This window comes from Monodelphis domestica, chromosome 1, assembly GCF_027887165.1.
Source record: "Monodelphis domestica isolate mMonDom1 chromosome 1, mMonDom1.pri, whole genome shotgun sequence".
NCBI classification, from domain to species: Eukaryota; Metazoa; Chordata; class Mammalia; order Didelphimorphia; family Didelphidae; genus Monodelphis; species Monodelphis domestica.
The window spans coordinates 547,567,796-547,591,185 of record NC_077227.1 but is presented as its reverse complement, the minus strand read 5'-3'; the positions used below and the strand labels follow the sequence as shown (position 1 = coordinate 547,591,185).

Genomic DNA, 23,390 nt, shown 5'->3' with positions numbered 1-23,390 from the left:
GGATCCCTACAATCTCAGAAAAATTATAATTGCAGGTAGTCCAAAGGAGAATGAAAATATCACCTTCATAGCCCAAAATAAAATTTTAGACTTGACAGTGTTTTAAGGGATTATCTAATCTGACCAAAGATCCAGACTTTTTTCCCCCCCAGTTACTTCCTGCCTCCAAATAAGGAAATTAAAATATAGAGAGGTGATGTAACTTATTTAAAGGTTCATAGTTTGTAACAGAGTTAGGATGAAAACCCAGGACTTCTTTTCTCTCCCTTGTGTTTCTTCAACCTTGAAATACTACCTTCTTATGTTGACTTGCCTTATATAAAATTCAGAGCCTGGATTGGTTGACAGTGCTTATATTGAATAAAGCTGTGATTTATTGTATTTGCTAGACTTTACTATCAGTTTCATTGAATGGGGTTTATGAATATCTTTATGGAAATGAAGGTGCTGGGAGTATGGGATGCATGGCAAGGAATCCCATTGTTTGGGAGAAAGGCAAATGCTTTTTATTCCCTATGATAGCTTGATCACACTCGGGCTTAGTTTATAGACGAGGTCAAGTAGGAGCTTACAATTCAATATGAGTAATGGTCAATGTATCTTTTGTTAAGTCATACACGAGGTATACCTAATGGTTTTACCTTGAGGCAGAAGAGCTTACAGTCACTTAAGCTTAGAGTTGCTTCCCCAATATCATGCACTAACAGCCATGTAACCCAAGAACCTGTTTCCCCATCTCTTTCCTGAGAGCCCTACTTGAAGGTAACTGTCCTTTAAAAGCAGTGTAATGAAGCAGTTTGATTTATAGGGTGAGGACAGAATCACAGATGAAGCATCCTTAAGGAAATTTCACTGTAGTCAAGCAAATGTATTCCTAGAAAATATGCCTTAATTTAGAAAGCATTTTCTGCTCAGTTTGTCCTCTCTTTCTCTGATAAACTTTTGAGCAGAGAACAAATTTCAATCTTCCTTATCCCATCTAACAAAGAGGAAGGAAATGAACTTAGAAAGTTCTCTCTCTGATTTATTTTTATTTTACAATATGAAATGCTTTGGAAAACAAAGAAAAAACCCTCTCTCCTTATTTATTTAAGAGCTTCAGGAATAACTGGGTCAGGGCAACAGGTACTTTGTCCCAGGGAATCAAAAGTTAGAGGGCAAGGAAAGCATTGTCTTGGATGCATTTCCTTCCTCTGGAGGCTGCATCCCAGATTACTTCATCCTGCTCTTTCTTTCTCCCCACCTAGTTAGCCACTTGTTCCAGATACAGTAATTTTTAGTTATGGCCCTGCTAATGAGAATAATCAAAGTTACCTGACTATCCCAGATTTTCCTTCACCACTTGTCACCTGTTCTATTGCAATAATTTTTTTACATTCATAAAATTAAAAAAAATCTATTTTTATTTTGATTCCTGAAATTTTCCCTCCTAAATTCTCTTCTTACCCATTAAAAACTTTATACAAATATATGTATATTTTACATATATATTTATACAAATATATATAATCATGTAAAACATTCCTGAATTACCAAGTGTAAAAAAGTTATATGCTTTTTTGAGTCCATCACCTCTTTGTCAGGAGGTGGGTAGTTTCTTTATGAGTCCTCTGGAATGGTGGTTGATTCCATTGTGTTAATCAGAGTTCCTAAGTCAAAAGATATTTGTCTTGTAATAACTTTTTGACTAGTCTGTGCCTCAAGCCAGGAGAAAGTATGGTGTAATGGATAGAGAGCTAGCCATAGAGATGGGAAGATGTTGATATCCTGCTTCCTACACATATTAGCTGAATGACCCTGAGGAAATCACTTTAACCTTTCAATGCTCTCAGTTTGCAGAGAAGATGCCAACTTCTATGGTAGAAGGCACTTTCTCTATAGTTCTATGTACAAATGAAATCAGTGATCCAGCTTTTATCCCAAATGCTCCCTGTCTCCATTTTCTCTCTTCCTAAGACATTCTGTATAGAGCTACCAATATAGTTCTCCTAAAGCACAGGACTGATAATGCCACCTTTCTGCTTAAAAAAAAAATCTATGGGATAAAATACAGATTCCTTATCTTGGCATTTAAGGCCTTCCACAATTTCACTCTAACCTGCTTTTCTCATTCCACCTCCTTTTCTCCACCCTGCTCCAGTCAAACTGGATGACTGACTACCATTTTTCATTCTCTCCCATTCTCTTCCATGCTTTGAATTCCTAAATATCATATATTTCTCATGCCTGTAGTATACTCCCTTGTTGTCTTGGCCCATTGAAAGGCTTCTTTACATGGATCACCTTTTTCCATGAAGCTTTCCCTAATCAGTCTCAAAAGAATGTGTTGTATCATCTATAATGTCATCCCCTAGCACACTGCCTAGTGCATAGTAGGGGCACAATTAATGTTAGTTGAGTTGAATTGGGTTTTATGTTAAAGGATGTTCAGTAAAAAACATTTATGTCACTCAATTATTTAATGTATGAGACCAGTTTTCAACACTAAAATTTCAGTTTTAAAAGCCCCAAAGGGGCTCTGAAGGGCCCCTTGAACTGCTTCTAATTCCAGACTAGTCAGATGGCTCTTCATCTCAACTGACATGATAACCTACTACAAGGAGAGAGGCTGGTTTTAAATTTCATTGGGAGTCAAACTCACACCAGGACCTTGAATTTCACATTCAGTACACAAGCTAGTTACCTACACCATGCATTTTAGTCAAATAATTTTAAATGTAGTGCCCTCAGAAATAGGAGACAAGTGTACAGAAGTCAGAAGAATGAGAAGACCTGGGTTTGAATCCTGGCTCTTTACTACCGGTGTGACTGGGCAAATAATTTAATCTCCATCCAAAATATGGGCTTGGAGTAGATGATCTCTAAGACTCCTCTCACTTTGAAATGTATGATCCTCATACTGTATTGGTTCAAATACACTATTTTTTCCTTAAATCTGACATGTATAAAACTTGACTGTGGCTTTTAGTTGGGATTATATCTTGCCATAACTGTGAATAATGAATCCTTTACAGTGGTAGCCTTTAGTAGTATTTAAAATAGCATTATGTGAAGTTAAAATCATTTAATAAATAGTATTTGTTTCTTCCCAATGTAACTATGTAGTAAGAATTCAAATAATGTGACCTAGTCAGAGAAATTATTATTTGTACTAAGCAAGACCTAGGTATGTACTATTTTCTTTGAAAGACTTCTCACTTTTGTGGCCTATATTTAGGATACCTTAAATTTTTGCTGTTTTTTTTTTTAAAGCTTTACCTTCTATCTTAGTATCACTTCTCAGACAGAAGAACCACAAAGGCTAAGGGTATTAAGTGCTTTGCCCAGGGCCACATAGCTAGGAAGTGTCTGGGGTTAAATTTGAACGCAGGTCCTCCTGACTCCAAACCTGGCTTTCTCTCCACTGTGCTACCACACTACTACCCCAATAGAGTCTTTTTTTCTTTTGGACCCAATAGAGTCTTGAAGGAACCAGATTTAACTCCACGCCCCACTGAAATTCCAGAGTAGGATTTTAGTGGAACAATACTTTTACATAATGGAAGGGGAACCTATCTTGAGAATCTCTTAACATTTTACCTATTTTGGAAGAGCAGGATTTCTGTTTTTGAGGCAAGTCAGACTGATAGTGGATCTTGAAGCTGGTCTCAGAGGAAAACCTAGAGTCAAGTCCTACTTTCCGTTGGTTTTGTGATCCCAGGCAAGTGACTTAATATCCCAATGTCCCAGGCATTTCTCTTAGACTCTGAAGTGGCAAGACAGGTGCTGATCAGCATTGGCAAAGGGAATTTCTTCAGCGGGAGTTTCTTATATCAATGAAAATCACAGGTCTGGTGAAAGAAATCCCATGACACTTTACAAAGTGTTTTCTTTACAGAAACCTTATAAATTGGGTTATTTACCTCCATTTTACAAATGAGGGACTAAGACCCAGAGAGAGAAGCTGACTTGTCCATTTTCAAGAACGTGAGATAACAGCTGGACAGCTGCAGGTCCCATTGGTCAGTCAGTCAATACATATTTATTAAGCAACATACTATGTACCAGACTCTGTGATAGATGCCGGAATACCACTGGTGTCCGTGAAATGTTAAGGAAAAGGCCTTAGCACATTGTTGGTTTGATGACCACAGCAAGTTTTTTGGGAAGGACATAGATAAGAGTCAAAAGATGGGCTGCAAACAGCATTTTTGGAGGGATTACCTGCATAGAGATGACCAGAGCTATTTAGTAAAGTGTAGTTTTGGAACCCGAACTTTCATCTGAGCCTCCTGATATTAGAGCCAGTATTCCCACCTTCTATACCACACTGCTTTTAGGAATCTTTCTTGCAGTTCAGAGTTGTGGCATCCTTGGGTTACTTTCTAGCTCTCCACCTCACACTGACCAGCAAGGCCCAGCCTGAGGCTTCCTTGCTGTAGCCTGTATCCCCAGTAATTGAGAACAAATAGGCACTGACTCCTGATTCCCACCCTGTGATGGGTTTTCATGTCTTTCAGGCTCTGCTGAGTTAAGCAGTTCCTGTAAAATCTCTCTGTGGAATTGTGGGCTGCAGATTGCTTGGCCTTGATTGGTGTGTTTGAAATATAGTGGTAGCATTAGTGGGTTTGCTGGAGCCTTTTCCTATGGCTATTTTTTTCTGTCAAGTTTCTTAATGGTCATTCTATCAAAGAAAGAAAAATATCTGTCATTTTCCATCTGATTGTGGCAATGGATGGATGATTTTAGGTTGGTCAGCCTATTTGTAGTGGAGTCAGCGTGTGGGGGTGCTTGGCTTATATATTTATTTGGTTCACTTGTGCTCAGGAAGGGCCTTCTCTGGGGTAGAAAGTACATTTGGAAAGTGTGAAATAGTATTGTAGGCACAGTATCCAGGGTAGGTGTCTCCATGGGAGATCCTGTCTTCCCGTTGGCCTATGTTATTTTATGTTATCTACTTTAGGTTAGGTAATGTTTTTGCAATAAAATCTCTTTAAGGCAGTCTCGTGAGCTGTGTCTCCTGATGGTTAGTCCTCTGGCAATTTGATTTCCAGGCAGATGGCTGGGGCCTTGCCAGCCTCCTTGACAAGTCCAGATATGCCTTGTCAACTGCTGACTGCATTGACTGACTAGTTGATTGCCAACTGCCCCTTCTCCTGTCATGGGATAGTGTTGTACAAACAGTGTCCTTACAGGATTAGCTGAGGCTGTGGAATTAAGTTGAATGAGCCTTTTTCTAGATACTCTTCTTCTCTCTCCCACTTCTTTGTTGGAATATGACCCAAGGGATTGCCTTTTTTACCTTTTTTTTTCTATCTACAACACAACACAATACCTAATAGAGTCACTTAATAGAGTCACCTAAGAGAGTCACTTAATACATGCTCTGCTAGAGAAAACTTTTCTTGTTCTTTTCTGGTGCTCTACATTGAACTTGCACTTATCCTCACTTACTCATATGGCAGAGCACCAGATTTGGAGACTGAGGTCTCCAGACTGATTCCTGGCTCTGCTATTTATTAGCCATCTGACTCTGGGTAAGTCACTTAATTCCTGTGGGCTTCAGTTTCCTTATTTTAGAAATAAGGGGGGCTGGATGTAATGGGCTTTAAGGTTCCTTCTAGCTCTAAATTTATGACTAGGACATATTGCTCCACATGATGATGTATAGTGAACTGACCTTTGGGCTAGTATTTAAGCAATGTTTTGCAACTTTGCTAATATCCAGGTAATCTTGGTCCAGGACACAATCTCCTCCTTAAGTTTCAGTGTCTATAAAATCCAACAGAAAGTATTTTGTGTCCTCACTGCTGTGAAGATTTAGATAAGATAGATACATACATGTACATACACACATATATATAGCATATATGTATACACATGCACAAGTATATAATAGCCCATCACTCTTTGTACAGTTCCTCATGCCTAGGTGGGGCTACTCCACTCTCACTTCTGCTTGTCTGTCACCTGTAGCTTCCTTCAAGATTCAGCCCGGCTGCTACATTTTTTCTATGAAGCCTTTCCTGATTCAGCCTGAGTTTTGGTTACTCCCTCGCCTCCTGGAGTTACTTTGTATATTTTGTGTTCATGTTCCCTCTAGGGAAAGCTTGAGGGTAGGGACTGTTTCATTTTTGCATTGTTCACTGCATATAGGAGGTGCTTAATAAATACCTGTCACATTGAATCGATCTGGTAAACATTAGGTTTTGAGGAAGAAATGGCTGGATTTTAAGCCCACCCTGGTAGAAAAATGACTGTCAAGGATGGAAGCAAATGGGCATACTCACCTTCCACAGTCTCTTGAATCATCTTTTACAATGTACCGTAATTAATATTGCTTTGAATAGTTGGTCTATGTGTAGGCACATAGGCATCTGATAAGTTATACATTCAAACATGATACATGTATATCTTTTTCATATATACATTTTTAAATGTTCCTATGTTTTCATACACATATATTTCTGACAAGCTATTCTGCAAAAAGACAATAGTATTTGTATGTATAGCTTGTCAGGTACATCTATCCATAGACATCTATAAGATATGAGGGGATCATCTAGATGGCTCAGTGGATTGAAAGCCAGGTTTGGAGACAGGTTCAAATCTGGCTTTGGACATTCCTAGCTGTGTGACCCTAGGCAAGTCACTTCTCTACAGTTACCTAGCCCTTACCACACTTATGAATACTTAGTATTGATTCTAAGATAGATGGTAGGGGTTACAAAAAAGTTGTGATTGTATAGATACATATGTAAATAATATATGATACACCATGGATCTGATGTACAATGTCTTATACATTATGTATATTATATATCATATATATGAGACTTGTACATACACCATATTTTATGCATGAAAGATATGCACGAATATATATATCTTACATAGCAAGATCTTATACACACATACAACAAGCTACACTTCAAAGAAACAACCACATTTGACTGTTAAATCCATAGGGAAGATGATAAATGCCAGTCTCTGGGAATCCAATTGAACCTTGATATAAGGTTCATGAACAAAATTAACTAGAATATGAACATGCTTAATATATCCTAAAAGCATAGCAGGGTTCAATACTACTTAGCATATTCTCATATGGATTAAGGTTATATGGATATAGATCACATAAATGGCATTCATATATTTATAACACATTTTATGTGTCAAATCCCTAATTTGCCCTGCTAGATTGTAAAGCACATGAGCATAGGAGTCAGTCACATCTTAATTATTTTTTGTAGAGTCTCATGTTCGTAGCACATAGTGGGTACTTAGCAAATGATTATTGAGGCCAGAACTGTAGTCGCCTAAAGCTTATACTCTTAAAGGAGAGAATACAAATATGGGTGTAACTTGTGGTGAATTTTTTTTTTATGGCCAAATACTATAATTAAGAGGTCATGATTCATTTAACATTCAAGGCAGGGAAAAAGGACAAAAGGATTTCCTTTCTCACTGGGTATCACAGGGCAGAAAGTGTTTCAAATGTAATAATCAAGACTTGCTGAAATACCTTAATTATCTAATCATTAAAATGAAGGGGTTAGACCAGATGGTTTCTGAGGGTCCATTCCAGAACTAGATTTATAATTTTTTTTTTGGGAAGAGTTTGTAGCTAAATTTTCAGTGAATATAAATATATAGGAGCCTTAGATATAGGATGGTCATCCTTGTCTCTCTCCCAGCTGCACAATATTTTTGTGGGACTTTTGATGAGGGAAAAGGAGAGAAATTTAAAATTGGAAGAGATATTGAGAGATTGTCTTTAGGCCTTGTCTTTAGGCCAAGTGAAATTTAAGTCATTAAAGTAGTTTTGTTGTTGTTGTAGAGTTGTTTCAGTCGTGTCCAATTCTTCATGACCCCTCTTGGGGTTTACTGGGAAAAAAATGGATTTAGCTCATTTTACGATCAGGAAGCTGAGGCAAATACAGTTGAGTGATTGATTATAAGACAAAGGGTCAAAGGCTAAAAAAAGATATGATTGTATTTATACATATGTAAATAACATATGCTACACCATGGATCTTATGCATGGTATGTCCAGAGTCACCTTGCTATAGTAACTGCCTGAGACTAGATTTGAATTCAGATCTTCCTGACTTCAGGCTTGTTCTGTCCACTATTCTACCCAGCTGTCCAAATTTTTAAAGGGTCTTTAGGGTTTGGAGGAGCTGGGAAGGATCTTAGTGGATATTTAGTCCAGTTCTCAAATTTTATAGATGAGGAAGCCTTTAGTCATGAGAATCCATCCTATTGGGATAAATGGACTGCCTCAGTTGCTTCTTCAGACACATTATCAATTTCTCTAACTAATGACTTAATGATTTTGATCCTAAATCCTTCTTGCTACAGTTAAGCCCTTTTTGTGCCCTCAGTGGTGCTTCCTGCAAAGACTGAGGATGGTGGTCAAGTATAATTGCTTTCCATGTTGTTATATTCTCCTCTCCTTATCTGAGGGAAATGTCAAAGCCATAGAAATAGCAACATCATTAATATTCTGTTGAACTCTTAACTTCTGTCTTATGGGTCCTAAGGCAGAAGAGTGGTAAAGGCTAGGCAATTGGGATTAAGTGTTGTACCCAAGGTTCCATAGCCAGAAAGTGTCTGAGGCCAGACTTGAAATCAGGACCTCCCACCTCTAGACCTGGCTCTCTATTTGAGCTACCTCACTGCCCCTCCATCCCCAATTTAGTTTTAATAGTATCTATCACCTTAGTGTTTCAGGGAGAAACTTTTGTGAGTTCTTTTATAAAAGATATGTCTAAGATATACTGAATTTCAGTCTGACACATACTTTGTGTTTTAGAAAGTATGCTGAATTTGAAAAGAACCCAAGAAGAAAGAAAAAAGTAAGTATTATTTTTTTAAAGAATATAATTTTTAGAAGTACTTTTCAATATTATCATTATAGTCACCATTGTCATATCTGTCACAAATATATCTGGCTCTACAGGAGAATCACTAAACATCTTGGTTAAACAGACGTACAGTGCCCATTTTTGGCTGTTAACTTCATTAGAGGCTCAATGCAAGTTACTTTTTTGAGTCATTTTGAGACTCAGTAGGTTGAGTTCTGCTCCATCTTTATTCTGATCCTGAAAAATGGGAAAAAAAGCCTTCTATGATCTTGGAGAATACTTCCTGGTTGCAATGGAGTGGATTTTCATGGTTAAGGCTATGATTTTAAAAAAGGGTTATCTATAACAGAAAGAGAAACAAATATGCTGCAGTTCAATTAATCATCCTTTAAGATCTTAAAGACCCATGATTTTCTTGGTGTGGCTATTCCTTCTACCAATGAGATAGCAACCTCTTTAGAGCCTTAACATATGAACATGGTTTTATGAGTTGTTCTGACCAAAATAATTCTTTAGTCATTGAACCTCCCCACACATAGCTAGATTGATGCTTGCACAGCAGATTTATAATCCATAGTCATGCATGTACTTACAGATTTTTTCCCCACTGACGGGAAGTAACAAAAATCTCTACAATAGTTCCTCTAACAATACAACTGTATAGTGTGTGTCTATTCAAAAAAGTTTTGATAAGAAGGTGAAAAGTTTTTATAGTTAGAGATGACTTATTTTAATTAAACTGAATCCTGTTACAATTGTGAGGTTGGGACATCTCTTATGTAATTGGAATTGTCTTTTCTCACTCCAAAGACTTTGAAGGCCCATGGTCACTCTTGCACCAGAAGATGGTAAAATGAGGGACCATTAATAGAGTTAAATTACATTATAGATATTTTGTGACAAGGAAGAATCTTCTGGGGATATATGATATGTAAGTATTCCTGGCCATATTCTGATGGCTCAGGTGCCATCTCAACTTCATGGTAAGCAAAGTGAGGGTTTAGATTTGTATAGTTGGGCATTTGAGATCTGACTTAGTTAGAAAGACAATAGACGATTATTATTTTGTATGGATCAACAAATCCCAACTGCTAGGTCTCCATGGTGCTTAGAAGTTGTTTGGTTGTTAAAATTTTTGGTAAGATCTTATCTTACCAAATAGCATTCTACTCTTATGGAAGATAAGTCCATAGAACCAGCTGTGGCAATTCACAGAACTATAGAATTTCAGAGGTAATAAAGACTTCAGATTTCATCTAATTCAACCTGTACCTGAACAAGAATCTCTTTGGTAATTCCCTTAACTAATAGTCCTTCAACCTCTGTGTGAATACATCCAGTGATGAGAAATCCTTTCCCCAAGGAAATCCATTCCATTTTTAGATAGCTCTAATCATTAGCAAAATTTTCCACATACTGAGCTTTTACAAAAATTATTATAGCTAACATTTACATGTTAGAATTTTTTATATGTTGTATGTTAGAACCTTAAGGTTAGCTAACTGCTTTGCATTACATACAGATGAAGAAAATGTGACTGAGATGTTATGTGACCTATGGTCACATAGTGACTAACAAATGTCTAAGAAAAGATTGAAAAATCAGTTCATTTGCTCCATAAGTCCATAGGACCCTGGAGATCACCTAATCATCATCTTCTAAGCTTTTATTTAGATGAGGAAACTGACACAGAGGTAACAACTTGGCTAAGTTACATAAACTAGTTATTGGCAGAACTGATAATTCGAACTAGGATAGTCTGAGGTCAAATCACTATTTTCCTTATACTCTGTTCCTTTTTCTCCTTATTCCCAGTTTCATCCTTGCAAGGTTTTGATCCTGTGGAAAACATTAAAGACTAATATAGGTGCCTTTTGGAAAGGTCATATGCCATCATGACTAATCTTAGAGTTGGACTCTACTTTCTGGATGGAAAGGGGAGGGAAATGGATGGGGCCAGGAGAAGGCTCCCATTGGCTATACTGGTGACCCAGAGAACAATTCAAATACACTTAGCTCTTTCTTTGAAACTTTCCAGAAGTTTCTTAAGCCTTTTGTAGGCCCTCAGAGTCTTCAGTTTGAATTTTGGTTCAGGGTTGGGAGCAACTATTCTATGGCAATTTGCTCCCTTTACCATCCTTCTGTTTTTAACTTCTCTTTTCTCATTTGTCTCCAAGATCCCAAGTGAATATGTTAAACTCTACACTATATTCAAGATTGCTTCTGCCAATTTTCAAGTGTCTTTGCAAGATATTTCACACCCAGTCTGATGAAAAATGAAAAAAAAATCATCTAGAGCAGTGTTCTTAATCTTTTTTGAGTCAACCACTGACCATTTGATGATGACTATTGACTTCTCACAATAATATTTTTAAATAACTGAAGGAAATTCTAAATTTTAGTTTGAAGTTGGTGAAAATAAAGATTATTTATTTTTTCCTATCCACATTCATAGACCTCCTGAAATCCGCCCCGGGGACCTTTAGGGCTTCATGAATCATGGGTTAAAAACACCTGCTTTAGGAAAATAGAGACAGTTGTTATGCTAAGCCAAGGTGACTTGTGAATGGGCTCCTCTATCTGTGAAGTGTTATGTAGGCAAAAAGGGTATCTGGGAACAGATATCAGTTGAGGTTTCTATGGCTTGCTATCTCTTGAACATTTGATTCTCCATGAAAATGTGGACAGTTTGGAATTCTGAATTGCAGCAACAAACAAAAATGCTGTTTTCAATTGCTATCCCAAAGTCCAAATGAAAATATTTGGTGGAAACCCAATTTTGGACTTTTTTGGGGTAAGGACCCCAAATGTGACATTTGCCAAATCTATATGGCCTTCTGTATGTTGTTTGCTTTTAGTATCAAACAGAATTATGGGAAGCCATAGCATAATGCAATTCTGTTATACTATGAGTCTTGTATCATCATCATCAAGAATTCTTTTATGAACAAAACAATGAGCTATTCCTGAGTGCTGTTGCTTGAATGTATTTGACCTTGATAAAATTTTTTCCCCAAAATAATGATGATGATGGCTTTTCCTCATCAGTTTTGTTGCTGTCATGGTAACCAAGAGAATAAGATGATCAGTGATCAGATTTCTGAAGTGTAATGTGGAAAGAACTTAAGACATACTTAAGACTAAGTAAAGGTAGTGGAATTTGATGAGAAGAACAAAAAGTGAAGGGTAAGGCACCTTGTGAAAAAAAAATGAGATATAAGAAGACTTGGAAGAATCAGTGTGTCATAATGCATAGGTAATTGTCCTCTCTACCGGATGAACCCTGCGTTCAAATCTTATTTCTAACACTGGGCTAGTCACATCCTTTTTCAGTATCTCAGGTAACTTTCTAAGACTACACATTTCAGAATAGTTGCTAGCATGAATTGACAGAAAAGTAAAAAAAAAAGACTCTAAACAGATGATTTCATTTGAATTCAATAACCATTTATTAGATATTTACTTACTATGTGCCAGAGTATTGTGTTAGGTTCTGGGGTTGCCAAGACAAAAATAAATATTTTTCTGCCCTCAAGGAGTCTACTATTAACTAGGAAGAAGTGCACAGAGAAGCAAATACCAAATATTTTGGGGTTGGGTTTTGGAAGAGAGCACTAACAACTAGAGAATGAGAAAATGCTAGCTTGTACTTTGACCAAACTAGCACAGCCAGATGAATAGTGTGCTGGATCTGAAGTCAGGAGAACCTGAGTTCAATCTGACCTCAGATACTTACTATTTGACTGGACAAGTCACTCAGGCTTTGTTTTAGTCAGATTCCTCTCAACTGTAAAATGGAGACAAAAATAGCACTTTACCTACAGGCTGTTGTGAGGATCAAATTAAATAATATGTGTAAAGTACTGAGCATATATGGTACATGGAACCTAGCAATTGCTTAGTAAATGTTTAGGGAGACCTAGGAGATATAGTGGATAGAGTGCTGGGTTTAGAGTCAGGAAGACCTGAGTTTAAATTGAGCCTTGGAAACTTACTAGTTGTGTCAACCCTGGGCAACTTATGTAACCCCATTTGCCTCACTTTCTTCATATGTAAAATGATCTGGAAAAGGAAACGGCCAACTACTGTAGTATCCTTGCCTAGAAAACTCCAAATAGAGTCACAAACAGTTAGTACTGAAATGGTTGAATATATAATTGCTTATTCTCTTCCTCTTTCCCTTCCTCCATACAATAAGCCTGGTAGACAGGGGATTATTTCCTTTTATATTTTCAAAGGTACAACTTTCCTACAAAATCACATTTGTAGTGTGAGTCACAGTAGACATGGAAAGGTCTTTAGCAGTCATCTAGTCTAACTTTATTTTTTAGGTTTGGAGACTAATCCCAGAAAGGTAAGTAGCTTGCCCTGAGGTCACACAGTGTGAGACAGGATTTGAATTTGGATCACCTATCTCAAATCCAGTTCCCCCTCCGATGTACTGTGCTGTGATGTTACAGTGTGGGTCTTCTCCCTAACATTTCAGTTCATAACTTTATGCTTTAGCAGATAATATTCTTGAGTTGTTGTGGAAAATAAATATAATATTGGCTGAATCCTAAAATCAATTGTACATAGCAATATCCAAGACTTTATATGCTTATTGTTGAACAATTAGACACATTAATTGCTGAGACAGAATGCCAGAAGAAGGTGGGCAGTATAGCCTTTTAATAATGAAGCAGTTGACTTCACTCATTTTTTTAGCTGCTTTATAGGCAAAGTGAGCTTTAAGAATGAATCTGCAAGAGGCAGTAAGACTGTAAGAAGAATAAGAATGTCTCACTGTTGCTAAATGTTTTCTTTCAGAGCACTGTGAGACATTGGATGCTGTTTCTGTGAATGGACTAGGGTAGGTGGGGCTTTTGAGGGAAGAGATTATGGGGATGGATCAGCAGCTGTTCATCTTCTTTCCCAGCCCATTTCCACAACTAAGCTTGATGTACATTGCATGTCTAAAAACAATAGAGGGAGCTGTGATGGCTGTTATTCTGACCATGAATGAGTTTGGGTATAAGGAGGAGAGATGGGGTCCAACTAGGGTGGAAACTGATGGAACTTAGGCAGAGGTAGGACATTCTAGGAGTGATTTGCTGGATATATTGGAATTGGGGCATTCATAGTGGCAAGGGAGCAAGGAGTTGAGGACATAATGCTCTTACAAAGTGTTCTTTAGATGATCAACTGTAAAAGGCTTAGTTACTCTCAAGAATACAATGATTTAGGACATTTCTTTTTTTTTTTTTTAACCCTTACCTTCTGTCTTGGAGTCAATACTGTGTATTGGCCCCAAGGCAGAAGAGTAGTAAGGGCTAGGCAATGGGGGTCAAGTGAGTTGCCCAGGGTCACACAGCTGGGAAGTGTCTGAGGCCAGATTTGAACCTAGGACCTCCCATCTCTAGGCCTGCCTCTCAATCCACTGAGATACCCAGCTGCCCCTGATCTAGAACATTTCTGAAGGATTTATGACACAGAGAAAGAACTATTGGAGTCAGAATGTAAATAAAAGCATATGATTTTTCACATTAGTTTATATTTTTATTTCGAGATTTTGGTTTTATAAGCATATTCTTGTAAAACTTTGACCAATATGGAAGTATGTTTTGAATGATAATACACATATAATCCAGATCAAATTGCTTACCAGTTCCAGGATGGGGTAGGGAAAGGAGAGAGAAAATTTGGATTGTATAATTTCAGAAAATGTATGCTGAAAATTGTTGTTATAATTGGGAAAAAATAGCTTAAAATAATAGTAATTTTAAAAATGGAAGTTAGGACTTGGACTAATGCCTGGAGTCCTAGTTTTTCTGGAAAGGATTGTGGAGGTGGACTTGGTCCCTCTCAGCTAAGAACTTTGCCTAATATTTTGTAGAAAAAATTGAGGACATTTGCTGTGACATTTCTCTTCTCTCTTCCTCATTTCATTTCTCTCAGATGCCTTCTGCTACTATCTCCTCCCTCACGATGAAGTAGTTATACTCTTTACCAAGGCTAGCTCTGCTATCTGTTCAAGTGATCCTATTCCTTCCCTTTTCTTTCAACAGATTCTCCCGCCATTACCACCTCCAGCACTCCCATCCTATTACTCATTTTCAATCTCTCCCTGTATACCTGCTCATTCCCTTTAGTTTACCAAACATTTGATTGTTTCTCTCATTCTGAAAAAAAAATCACTTGATTTATCCCTGCAAACTATTGTTCTCTATCTCTTCTGCTTTTTAAAAAAAACCCTTACCTTCCTTCTTGGAATCAATACTGTGTATTGGTTTCAAGGCAGAAGAGTGGTAAGGGCTAGGCAATGGGGGTTAAGTGACTTGCCCAAGGTCACACAGCTGGGAAGTGTGTGAGGCCAGGTTTGAACCTAGGATCTCCAATCTCTAGACCTGGCTCTCAATCCACTGAGCTACCCAGCTGCCCCCTTTTCTGCCTTTTGTCAGCAAAAAACTCCTTGAAAAGGCCATCTTTAAAGATGCCTCTACTTTCTCCCCTCTTACTTCCTTCTTAACCCCTATAAATTCAGCTTCTGACCTTATTATTCCACTGAAATTGCTTTCTCCAAAGTTACCAATGATTTTTTAAGAAGTTAAATCTAGTGACCCTGTCTCAATCTTCATTCTTCTTGATCTCTCTGCAGTTTTTGACATTATTAATCATCCTCCCTTTGATATTCTCCATTCTCTAGATTTTTGTGCTCCATTCTCTTCTGGTCTCCTCCTGCCTATCTGGCCACTCCTATTTAGTCTCTTTTGCTGAATGCTCATTCAATTGTGCCTTTTAATTGTAGATATCCCAAAGGATTCTGTCTTTGGCCCTCTTATCTCTCTATATTGCTTCACTTGGAACATCATCAGCTTCCACAGATTTTATTAATGATATCTCTGCGCTGAAGATTCTCAAATCTACCCATCCTGTCCCTGCTGACCTCCAGTGTTGCTGCTCCAACTGTTTTTCAGATATCTTGAACTGGATGTCCAGTTTAGACATCTTAAGTTGAACAGATCAAAAACATAACTCATTATCTCCCCCCCTAAAATCTTCCTCTTTCCTACCCTCCCTCCTAAACTTGTAACCTAAGAGCCATCCTGGCTCATTATCTCTCACCCCTTCCATATCCAGTCTATGGCTGTGGCCTGACAATTTTACTTTTCATTATCTCTCGTTTGCCTCTCTCCCCTTTCTCTTTTCACTCTGCCACCACTCCAGTACAGGCCCTCATCACCTCATATCTGAACTATTGCAATAGTCTGCTGGTGGTTCTGCCTGACTAGTCTCCTCCCATTCCAATCCATCTATTCAGCCAAAATAAAGTGAATTTCTTAAAACACTGGTCTGTCCCTGTCGTCCCTCCTACTCTATAAACTCCAGTGGTTCAGAGTTGCCTCCAGGATCAAATACAAAATCCTTTGTTTGTTGTTCAAAGCCAGTTATAATCTAGCCCCCTCCCATCATTCTTGTCTTCTTACACCTTACTCCCTACTACATACTCTTTGATCCAGTGATATTGACCCTCTAGCTGTTCTCAAACAAGACACTCCATCTCAGCTCCAGCAGTTTTTTCTGTCTGTCCCCCATGCTTTGAATACTCTATCTCCTCATAACTACCTACTGGATTTGCTAGCTTCCTTTAAATTCCATATACATGCATAGACATGTATACATTTATAAGTATATGTGAAAAAACTGAGAAACCACACTTTAATAATGGATTCGCCAATGTAAAAAGTTTAGGGTAAGATAAGTATTTTGCAATTGATATTTTCAGGTTAATAATTTTAAGGCTACAGCAGTACCTCACAATAAAGAGTTCCTTGTCATCTTCCAGCAGCATAAAGATGCAATGCCCAAGTTCAAATGTTAGTTTGGTTTCTACTTTAATAAATGTTCAGATCTTGCACTGGAATCTCAAAAATCCCCCTGGAATCAACAGATCCACTTGGGAGAAAAGTGAAATGCCTTTTGCCTGCAGCTCATGTCATTTTATACATGAGGATGGATTGACTCCATGATAGGTTGTTACCATTCTTCAATTAGACAAATGATCTAATTCAGCCCAAATTATCTTGGGAAACTGATTTTCATGTGTCTGAGAAAGATAATCCATTATAATAGCATTAAACTATAACAAGATTGATTGAAATAGGCTCAGGATAGAAATTAATAATATGTCTTAGAGTGCTACAGAGAACAAAACACACAGCATTCCTTGGATTTATTTTCTGTAAATGGTAGGTTTTAAATAGAGTGAGAGGTTAACACAATGAAGTTAAAAGAGCACACCAAAATAACAAATTTTTTGCCTTTGTAAGTAGAATTTATACTTAATTTTCCAGGCATTTATAAACACAGATGCAGACAGGAGAGTGAGGAGCAGAATGGAATAATGGAAGGAGAGGACTAGATTTGGGATCAAAAGATTAGGTTCAAATTCTGCCTTTCCTATTTACTAATTGTGTGATGTTGGTCAAGTTATTTAACTCCTATGGGCTTTAATATTCACATATGTAAATTAAGGCACTTGGACTAGAGAACCCCTAAGGTCTCTTTCAACTTTACATGCTGTGATTTAAGATTGAGGTGTCAAATTCATGGGACAACTATCTAGTGCTACCCAACCAGATTGAAATGTAATTGATAAATGCTTAACAAGGTAGATAAAAATATAATATGACACAGATATTGTCTATTTGTGGTTTTCAAAGTCAATATGCAGCCAATAGAAGACTATTCCTATTTGAGTATGGTGTTACTGTCCTGAGGTCCTTTTCAGCCCTGATATTCTATGTTCTAAATCTCTTCTGAAACTGATATGCTACATTTTATAATCTCAGTCTTAAAGAATTTGTAAACAGGTGCAGAGACAAGTGAGGGGAAGCATAGTATAGTGAATAAAGGGAGGTAGCCTTGGAGTTTGGGAGACATGTTTTAAAATCATGCTTCTGACATATACTACCAAAAGGTTATGGGAAATCAGGCAACTTTCTATACAAAATACAGATGAGTTTCTAGTCTGCATCATTGGAGATAATTGTCACATTTTTCCACATTAAAAAATAAGGGGTCCTCTCCAACATATTCTAATGTACCTACTTTTTTTGTAATTCTGTTTGATTCACTAATGTAATATTTCACTTTATCAGAAATAAAATATTTCCCTTTCCTGTTTACCCTGTCACTTACCAAGCACCCTAGAAAACTCCTCAGTACCTGTGTCCTGCTTAGCTCAAGTTTGAACTGAGTGTCTGGGGATGAGAAGGGAGGCCACCTTTGCATGATTATTTTGGATGTTAGCCGTACTTTTATTCTATTTTTTAAAATCCTTTCCTTCCATCTTAGAATTAGTACTATGTGTTGGTTCCAAGGCAGAAGAGTGGTAAGGGTTAGGCAATGGGGGTTAAATGACTTGCCCAAGGTCACATAGATTTGAACCTAGGACCTTCTGTCTCCAGACTTGGATCTCAATCCACTGAGCTACCCAGCTGCCCCCCCCCCCATACCTCTATTCAAAAAAGGAAATGAAGTCTGCATAGTTTGTAATTTAAAGGCAAATGATATGTACTTGGATTCCCGGCTTCTTCATCTGAACTAATTTAGTACGATTTAGGGGATAGCAAGGAAATAAAACCAGTAAATTATGTCCCCAGAAGGAAAATGAAAAAAGAGACATTCTTCCCTTCCTCAAATTTCATTGAACACTTTGTCTCAATCTCTCTTTTGCTTCCACCATGTTCTTCTTCTGATAGCATATATTTTCGTGCATAGGTACAAGGTAAACTTCTCACCTGAGAGTGCCATTTTCATCTTTATATCTCAGGCACAGTGCAGTGCTTTTCTTTGGGGGCTTAATAAACATTTGGTGAACTGACAATTTGAACTGATATCTTTTAGTCCCTGAGAGATTTTAGAATATGAAAGAATCAGTGATTTTTTCCTGGCAAAGAAAGGCTATGGAAGTTAAGGACTCCAAAGGTGGATGTATTTCTGCCTGTGCATTTTTACCACCAACAAAGCCTTATAACATTTCTTTCTCCATTGGATCTATTCCAAGTTCCAAAAATTCATAGGACATATGAGCTGATGGTACCAGGAATCATGTGTGTAGATCGCTTTTGGGTTGAGTAATCACAGAGCAATGATCCTAGGTAATTGTGTGCTATATATGTTACCAATAATCAAAACTCAGATTAAAGCTTCTAGAAAATTAGAGATTTAGCATAGTAAACAATTCAATTGATAGAGATTTGGTCCAGTGCTCTCATTTGACAAAAGTGGAAACTGAAGATCAAGGATTTTAAATGATTTATCCCAAATTACAGTTAATAATAAAATTGGGACTAAAACTCAGGTGTCTTTGCTCCCAGGCGGGTGCCCTTTCTGACATAATATGCTGCCTTTCCTTACTATTCTCTATATAAACAGTAGCATCTCAATAGTGTACTATTTCAGAATAAAATACTTTAAAATGGTAATGGTTGTCATTGACAAACAATTTAAGGAAGTTAATTGTAAACCAATCAATTTCTACTCTAAAAAAATCTTAGTAGAATGAGGCCTCAAACTAAATTCCTAAGGGATATGTTCATTCAGGTTGATACCAAGTCAAAATTATTCACTGCATGTCTATCACTTCAATTATTCATTGAACATTATCAAAGATTGGATACTCTGAGGGAGTTTGGTCTGAGATTAGGACAATCTAGCATGGGGTGGGTGGGAGTACTGGAACGGAGACATTTACTGATCAAGTAACTAAGGCCTTGTGCTTTTATGAAATGGGGTATAGAAGTTATAGTATTCTGTGAAGGATGTTGAAAAAATTTCTTGTGTCTGTATGGAAAAAGAGTACATTTTAAAGAGAACTTTGAAGTAGAAGACTCAGATTTGGTTCCAGGATGTTTCTGTGCTGTGTATCTTGATTCATTTATGCATACTACAGCTAAGCTAGATTTAAAATTATCTGAATTCCCCAGTGATTGCTTGCTCGGAGACTAGGAAAATTAATAGGAAATTTGAATCCTGTTCTTATAAAGATAACCCTGGAGCTTTTTAGTCTACCAGAGTGTAGGCTGACTAAAATTCATTTACCTTTGGGGGAAGCAAATTGTAATTATAATTAATATCTTCAAAGAAGACCTGCAATTGATCCATGCTCATCGAACTTTTCTATCTGTGTATTTACAACTAAATGAATTGAGTTTTAAAACTTGATTGGAAAATACAGGGATATTATTTCCTGCTAGTTCGAATATTTGTGAAGTTGTTTGTGATGTCAAGTTTGAACCTAAAGGCATTTCACAGTGAGCTAAAAAAGAGTTGGAAATAAATAAAATATTATTAGCAGCCTCTGAGCATTGAATTCCTGATTGTAAATGTCTTAATATAAAATTTGGAAGCTGGACCAATTTTAACTCTTTTTCCTGATTTTTACTAGCATATCAAGTTTGAGACAATTGATGTTTTCTTTGACAGAGAGTTTTGTAATTTTATATATGAGAATTGATTAGCTCCCAAGTAGTCTGCTTGATAATTAGATAAATTATCCAATTTATTCCAAGCTATCTGGAAAAGTATGCTAGCACTGTTGTGATCAAAGAAGTTTCAGCATCACAGCCAACAGTTGAAGCAGTGATGAGAAAACCAGCTGGTTCAGCACTCAAACTGTGGACAGCACCAAGCTGTTTGGCTGGTAGCTAGAAGGAAGGATTGTTATTAGAGTTGGTAGATCTAATTAGAGTGACCCACTTTTGGGTATTTTGGAATCTGGATTTTGTCTTAGAGAAATAGTAAGATCTAGTTAAGCCTCTAGGGTATGGGAAGGACAACTATACTTTGACAGGATTTTTTCTCATAACAAGTCTAAATAGATCTCAGCAACTTCTACCCTTTACTCTTAGTTTTCCCCTATCCAGGTCCAGGAAGAATATTTCTGATGCCTACTTTTCATCACAATCTTTATTCTTGAAGACTACCTTTTCTTAGGCTAACCACCTCTTATTTATTCAAATAACTTTCATTTAACACAGGTTTATCACTCCAAGTCTATCTTTTTGGAGACCAAATAATCTGTATTTCTTAAAACAATCCTTAATTAGCATGATCTCTGGTTCTCTTAACACTATTCATCCTTTTCTAGATCTGCTTCAGATCATTTATGATCCTCCCTCCTGTAGCAAGGTCAGACTTAAATGCAGTACTCCAGATATAGTACAATCAGGAAATATCATTACTAATACTGTCCCCTTTCTTGTATTTTCTCAATGAAAAGAAGCATTTCCCTCCCAGCTTTGCTTCTGACTCTCCTGGACTTTATCAGTCTCACGTAGAGCTGCCTTTAACCCCAAAACTTCCATCAGTTCCTGGGGACTTTTGTTTTTGGAATCTACTGCACTATGCTAGCTCCTTACTCCTACTAGTGAATTCTTTCTGGAGCCATCATTTCAGAGATAGTCTCAGGCTGGCATTCTTTATTTCTCTCCCAACTCTGTTTCTGACTCTATAGACTCCTTTTCCCCTACTATGATCCCATATGGACTTCTCTCACTCCTTATGTTTAGCTCTCTTTAATGTGTTATCTTTCCCAATCAGAATATAAGCTCCCTAAGGTTAGAGACTATTTAATTTTGCTTGTTTTTGTATCCCCAACACTTATTGTAGTGACTAAAACATGGCAAATGCTTGTTGCCTACTTGACTCAATGCACCCTAGAATAGCATTAGATTTTTTGACTGTCATGTCATATTACTAATTCATATTAGTCTTACAATCCACTGAAACCCCTTTAGATTTTTTTTGGATGGAATTTCTGTCTAGCTATGCTTCTCTACACTTTTGAAAATGGGATTTTTGGATTCATGTAGAACTTTATATTTTTCCTCATTAAATTCATCTAATTAAACTTAGTCTTTATCTTTATGGATCCTGACTCTTCCATGCAATATAGTATCAATTCTTCCCAGCCTCATCTTCTGCAAAGTGGCAATTCTATTATGATTTCTGTTGAGAAGTATATCTTCTATTATTTTTTCTAAGACATTGATGAAAGACATATCACTGGAGAAACTATCCTAAAGGAGAAAAGGGTAAAATGGGAACAAGCACTTATTAAATGACTATTATTGTCAATTTGACTGACAGGCCTCTGACCATGAGACAAATGATACCAGAGTGAGGTGGAATAGCAGGGCTTTATTGTAAGAAAGGGGGAAAAAGTGTTCCCAGTGCCAGTAGAGATGGCTGTGGAGTCCTGGGGGGTGGGGTGGAAAGTAAAAGCAAGGGGGAGCAGAGGGGAGATCAACCCCAGAAAAATGGTTGCCAGATCTCCACCTGAGTGGAGATGGGTTTAACCTCTTATAAGGTTGGACATACAGGGGGTTGTCAGGAATTAGGTAACATGGATAGCCACCTCTATTGGCTGTCTCTGGGTAAAGTGAGCTACTTGGGTCCAGTTCATTGGATGTTTTTGAGAGGGTGGGGAGTCTCAGTCCTTGGGTGTGGAGGATGGTTTCCAAGCCTTGTGTTCAGCCCTGCGGGAGATACATGTGCAGGCTGGGGGAAAACAGAGTCTGCCAGGCAGGTTGTTGGGACTAGTGGGGACTGTTAGTTTTGGTAGGGATTGGGAGAAGGGGGGTAAGGCCTGTCAGTTATGAACCAGGTAATGATAATGATAATAATAACATACCTTTTTTATATAGCATCTACTATGTCCCAGATAGTATGCTAAGCACTTTAAAAACATTAGCTTATTTGATCCTCACACCCAACCTGGGAGGATAAGTACTATTATTATTTCTACTTTACAGATGAATAAACTGAGTTAGACAGAAGTTAAGTGATTTGCTCAAGGCCACAGCTAATAAATATCTAAGGGAAGTTTTGAATGCAGGTATTCCTTATTTTAGGCTCAGTGTTCTATTCACTGTGCCACCTAGTTGCCCAAAGCACTGTCTGATAGATTGGAAGTAATGTATAGTAGAGAGATACACTTTAATCTTAAGGACTATAGAAAGTTCTAAAGTATAAAATAACAGAAGACTGGTTTGAAATGATGTGGTTGAATAGCTCATGAAAGATGTTTTAAAGGAACAGGAGGAAAATTAGTATAGGTTAGAGTAAAAAATGTCTCCTTTTATTGAGAGTTTCCACCAACGGTATAGTATACTATTGGTGCTGGTTGAGGGCTAGTTGGTCACAGAATCCATGGAAATTGCCATTCATCACTGCACACAACTAGAGAGGAGTTAATGGGATCTTGAGGTTTCCCAAATAATTCCTTAGGTTAGGCATAGACCTCATGGTTCTAATTTACTAAAGGATGTCATGTTGAACATGAAGTCATCAGAAATCTTGGGTTATCAGGTGAACATTCTTCCTCACACTCTCTCATGTTCTGCAAATGGGCAGTTTCTCATAAGGACTTGGCAGCATTTCCATTTGCCCTTTCCCACAGTAACTATAGCATATGTTAAATTCTCCAACTTAAGCAATTGAGGAATTCTTTTTTTCTTTTTTTTCATTTATTTATTTATTTATTTATTTATTTAT

The 23,390-nt window shown here is 37.4% G+C and overlaps 1 protein-coding gene across 2 annotated transcripts in view; it reads left to right on the top strand.

The window, feature by feature from the left end:
* DCDC2C (doublecortin domain containing 2C) overlaps positions 1-23,390 on the top strand; it is a 183,499-nt gene that overhangs the window by 50,805 nt on the left and 109,304 nt on the right. For both annotated transcript variants that reach the window (XR_458801.2, XM_007476177.2), the window contains exon 6: positions 8,798-8,840. Coding sequence is in view for 1 of the 2 variants with exons in the window: in XM_007476177.2 (XP_007476239.2) it covers positions 8,798-8,840 (43 nt within the window). In the remaining variant the exon portion in view is untranslated. The remainder of the gene's footprint in view (positions 1-8,797; positions 8,841-23,390) is intronic.